We start from the raw sequence: 5,000 nt of genomic DNA, 5'->3' as shown, positions 1-5,000 counted from the left end.
CAGGTAACCATGGAGGAGTTGCTGTCTTTGAAGTGGAACAACCACCGTTCCACGTTTCTGCATATCCTTGGTGTCCTAAGGGATAAGGTAAGTTGGTTTTTTTTTTATGTTTTTTTTTATGTACTTGATGGGGAATATTTTGTGTGTTGGATGATTGAATGTAATATATGTGTTGATTGGCGTTTTTTTTTTTTTTTCTGCCCTTTTCTTTTCTTCTCACTTCTGGTGTTTGTTAATTCTCTTTTGTTTTGCTCTGGTTCACGTTCTCTCCTTTTATTTCTCCTGTCTCCTGTCTCTTCTCTTTGGTAAAACTCCCATAAACTTACTGGTGTCTACCATATGTTTTTTTTTTTTTTTTTCCTCTACCATTTTATTTTTTCATCAACCTCCATCTCTCTATTTCCTTCTTATTTCTTCCTCCTTCTCAATCTTTCTTACTCTTTCCATCTTCTCCTTTTTCATAATCTTTCTTTATGTGTCTCCTCCCTCCCTCTCCCCCTCCCTCCCTCCCTCCCCCTCCCCCTCCCTTTCTTCCTCTCCCCCTCCCTTCCTCTCCCCCTCCCTCCCTCCCCCTCCCCCTCTCTTTCTTCCTCTTCCCCCTCCCTTTCTTCCTCTTCCCCCTCCCTTTCTTCCTCTTCCCCCTCCCTTTCTTCCTCTTCCCCCTCCCTTTCTTCCTCTTCCCCCTCCCTTTCTTCCTCTTCCCCCTCCCTTTCTTCCTCTTCCCCCTCCCTTTCTTCCTCTTCCCCCTCCCTTTCTTCCTCTTCCCCCCTCCCTTTCTTCCTCTCCCTCTTCCCCCTCCCTTTCTTCCTCTTCCCCCTCCCTTTCTTCCTCTCCCCCTCCCCCTCCCTTTCTTCCTCTCCCCCCCTCCCTTTCTTCCTCTTCCCCCTCCCTTTCTTCCTCTTCCCCCTCCCTTTCTTCCTCTTTCTCCCTCCCTTTCTTCCTCCTCCCTCCCTTTCTTCCTCTTCTCCCTCCCTTTCTTCCTCTTCCCCCTCCCTTTCTTCCTCTTCCCCCTCCCTTTCTTCTCTTCCCCCTCCCTTTCTTCCTCTTCCCCCTCCCTTTCTTCCTCTTCCCCCTCCCTTTCTTCCTCTCCCCCTTCCCCTCCCTTTCTTCCTCTTTCCCCCTCCCTTTCTTCCTCTCCCCCTTCCCCTCCCTTTCTTCCTCTTCCCCCTCCTCTTTCTTCCTCTTCCCCCCTCCCTTTCTTCTCTTCCCCTCCCTTTCTTCCTCTCCCCCTTCCCCTCCCTTTCTTCCTCTCCCCCTCCCCCTCCCTTTCTTCCTCTTCCCCCTCCCTTTCTTACTCTTCCCCCTCCCTTTCTTCCTCTTCCCCCTCCCTTTCTTACTCTTCCCCCTCCCCTTCCTACTCTTCCCCCTCCCCCTACTTTTTGCCTTCCCCCTCTTCCTCCCTTCCCCCTTCCCTTCCCCCTTCCCTTTCCCCCTTCCCTTTTCCCCCTTCCCTTTCCCCCCTTCCCTTTTCCCCCTTCCCTTTTCCCCCTTCCCTTTTCCCCCCTCTTCCTTCTTCCCCCTCTTCCTTCTTCCCCCTCTTCCTTCTTCCCCCTCTTCTTTCTTCCCCCTCTTCTTTCTTCCCCCTCTTCTTTCTTCCCCCTCTTCTTCCTTCTTCCCCCTCTTCTTCCTTCTTCCCCCTCTTTTCCCCTCTTAATCTTTCTCCCTCTCCTTTCCCATTCCCCTTCCCCCTCCTCTCCCTTCCCCTTCCTCTCCCCCTTCCCCTCCCCCTCCCCCTTCCCCTTCCTCCTCCCCTTCCCCTTCCTCCTCCCCCTTCCCCTTCCTCCTCCCCCTTCCCCTTCCCCTTCCTCCTCCCCCTTCCCCTTCCTCCTCCCCCTTCCTCCTCCCCTTCCCCTTCCTCCTCCCCCTTCCCCTTCCTCCTCCCCCTTCCCCTTCCTCCTCCCCCTTCCCCTTCCTCCTCCCCCTCTCCCTTCCCCCTCCCCCTCTCCCTCTCCCTTCCCCCTTCCCCTCTCCCTTCCCCCTCCTCTGCCTCCCCCTCCTCTCCCTCCCCTTCCTCTCCCTTCCCCCCTCCTCTCCCTTCCCCCCCTCCTCTGCCTTCCCCCCTCCTCTTGCCTTCCCCCCTCTTCTGCCTTCCCCCCTCTTCTGCCTTCCCCCCTCCTCTGCCATCCCCCTCTTCTCCCTTCCCCCCTTCTCTGCCTTCCCCCACCTCCTCCTGCCCCTTTCCTCTCCTACTCCTTCCCCCTCTTCCTCCTGCCCCTTCCCTCTCCTCCTCCTTCCACCTCTTCCTCCTGCCCCTTCCCTCTCCTACTCCTTCCCCCTCTTCCTCCTGCCCCTTCCCTCTCCTCTTGTCCCTTTCCTCCCCCTCTCCTGTCCTTTTCCTCCCCCTCTCCTTTCCCTTTCCTCCCCCTCTCCCTTCCCTTTCCTCTCCTTGCCCTTGCCCCTTCCCCTTCCCCTTCCCTCTCCCTCTCCCTCTCCCTCTCCCTCTCCCCTTCCCTCTCCCTCTCCCTCTCCCTCTCCCTCTCCCCTTCCCCTTCCCCTCCCTCTTCCCTCTCCCCTTCCCCTTCCCTCTCCCCCTCCCCCTCCCCCTCCCCCTTCCCTCTCTCTCCCTCTCCCTCTCCTTCTCCCTCTCCTCTCCTCTCCTCTCCTCTCCCCTCCCCTCCCCTCCCCTCCCCTCCCCTCCCCTCCCCTCCTCTCCCCTCCTCTCCTCTCCCTCTCCTCCCTCTACCCCTTCCCCTTCCTCCCCCTTCCCCTTCCTCTTCCTCCCCCTTCCCCTTCCTCCCCCTTCCCCTTCCTCCCCCTTCCCCTCTTCCCCTTCCATTTCCCCACTTCCCCCTTTCTCTTACCCCTCCCCTCCTCCCCTTCCTCTTCCCTCCCATTACCTCTCCCCTTCCCTTCTCTTTTTTCCCCTCCCCCTCCTCTTCCCTCCCATTACCTCTCCCCTTCCCCTCTCCTTTTTCCCCTCTCCCTCTCCTTCACCTCTCCTTTTTCCCCTCCCTGCTTTCCCCCCCACTCTGCCTCTTTGCTTTCCCCCTCCCCCTCTTTGTCCTACCCTACAGCACACAGCCATTTGTTAGGTTTCTCTGTTCCCCAAAGTATTTTCTGCCTTCATAACTCTCATTTGATATTTCTGATAGAAGCTGTGGCTAGCCGTGTCAAGAAATGCCTGATGTTTATTATAGTGCACTTGATATTGAACTTCATTTGGATTTATCTAGGGTCTTGGAATACTGCTCTAAGTGTTGGATAATAGTAAAAGAAAATTGGAAGATGATGTTTTGCATTGCTTATTTGTACTATAACATTATGAGATATTTAGAAGTTTAATGCAATTTGCAGTTGGAATTATAATCTGATCTGTGTTTCTTATGTTATTATTTTTTTTTTAATTCACAGCAATCCTACACGGATGTAACCCTAGCTTGCGATGGCAAGTTTTACAGTGTGCACAAGTTGGTGCTTTCCACATGTAGTGACTATTTCTGTGCCATGTTTGAGAAGACTGCTTGTAAAAGCCCTGTTATAGTGTTAAAAGATATTAAATGTGAGGACCTTGAGGCCTTGCTAGACTATATGTACCTTGGTGAAGTGAATGTAAGGCAAAGTGACTTAGCGTCTTTGATAAAGGCTGCCGAAAATTTACGCATCAAGGGTCTCGCAGTACCTGATGATGAACCCCCCAAAAGAGTTACAGCCCCACCCACCAGAACTGACTCCAGTAGGAGAGAAGGGGGTAGTGGTAGTCCTCCCTCCAAGAGGAAAAGAAGAGACGAAGGCGAAGACGGCAGGGAAGACGTGAGACCGCAGGTCAGCGGCTTACATACTCCCCCCCCTCCCTCAAGACCAAAGAGCCCCAACACTCAGCGACAGAGCCCCTCCTCTCACAGAACGCCTCAGGAGCAACACATAGCAGAAGATCATGATAGCCGTCCCCTCTCGTCACCTGCGGAGTCTCCTGCAGCCACCCACACATCTGGTCATCAGCCTTCACATCAACCCTCACAATCACAACAGTTACCACACCAGTCATCTCATCAAGTCTCTCTTCAGCCCTCTCAACAATTAGGTGAACAACCAACTCAACAACCAGTCAGTAATCAATATAGAGGCGACGAATCACAAACGTTCGTCAAGGTTGAAATGGAGGAAACGGATGACACTGGGGACATGAACCAAGACTCTTATAACATGAGTGGTGATGGCTACAAAGAAGAAGATAGTGGAGGGGACCTAGGAGGGGATCTCAGCAATGACCTGCCAGAGTTCCTACAACAAGCGGCGTCGGGGGCTCTGGCTGGTACCTCTGCCTCATACCCTCACACATTTGCCGGACCCTCTGGCTTCCAGCCGGTGAGTCTGTCTACAATCTCTGTTTGTTATCTGTGGTGGTCAATGTGTATCGTGATAGTAATAATGAAATAATAATCATCATCATGATAATTATTGTTATGAATATGATTATTATATATTTGTTATTTTTAGCATTATTGCTTATCTTTAACTATTATTAAATTTTCCTTTGAGATATTTTACTGCTTAGTAGTTAGTATATTGTCTAAGTTAAGTTGCAAGTTAGGTGTGTTTGTGTTTAATTTTATCTATCATTTTCTAATTGTAAGAATTAATCCATCTTTTACCTGGTGTGCGCAGGAGGTGTCGGGTTGGCAAGGTGATGGACAATCCTTGCCTGGAAGCTTCGGAGGACTGGGATTCCCACCCCACTCCTCTCAGGACAATCAACCAGGGGTGAGTGTTACTGTGTGTTGTTTACCATGTGGAGCATCACCTGCCATGTCAAACTGTTGCAGACTGGGCCTCTTCCTTGCAGTTGATTTAGCAGATGGTTTTGTTTACTTATAAACATTTTGGTTATTTATTTATTTATGTTTTGCTGTTTGGCCTTCTTTTCTTTCTTTCCTTTTCAGCCCTTTTGGTTAAACTGGATGGCAGGTTTGGGTTTTTGCAGGTGTTATATCTCTTACTCCTTAAACGTTCGAACAGATTTTGTTTTCTTAACCAGTTACTGCTGGGTCACGCATAACAAA

At 51.5% G+C, this 5,000-nt stretch overlaps 1 protein-coding gene across 24 annotated transcripts in view; it reads left to right on the top strand.

Annotated features, from left to right (window-relative positions):
• The window catches only part of LOC125046254 (longitudinals lacking protein, isoforms A/B/D/L-like), an 84,148-nt gene that overhangs the window by 4,200 nt on the left and 74,948 nt on the right, over positions 1-5,000 (top strand). For all 24 annotated transcript variants that reach the window (XM_047644035.1, XM_047644052.1, XM_047644048.1 and 21 more), the window contains exons 2-4: positions 4-87; positions 3,352-4,305; positions 4,606-4,701. In XM_047644035.1, the coding sequence (XP_047499991.1) occupies positions 10-87; positions 3,352-4,305; positions 4,606-4,701 (1,128 nt within the window). In that variant the 5' untranslated portion in view covers positions 4-9. The remainder of the gene's footprint in view (positions 1-3; positions 88-3,351; positions 4,306-4,605; positions 4,702-5,000) is intronic.

Source organism: Penaeus chinensis, chromosome 38 (genome assembly GCF_019202785.1).
Source record: "Penaeus chinensis breed Huanghai No. 1 chromosome 38, ASM1920278v2, whole genome shotgun sequence".
Classification (NCBI taxonomy): Eukaryota; Metazoa; Arthropoda; class Malacostraca; order Decapoda; family Penaeidae; genus Penaeus; species Penaeus chinensis.
The sequence above is the reverse complement of the archived record's forward strand: the minus strand, read 5'-3'. Positions and strand labels throughout refer to the sequence as shown.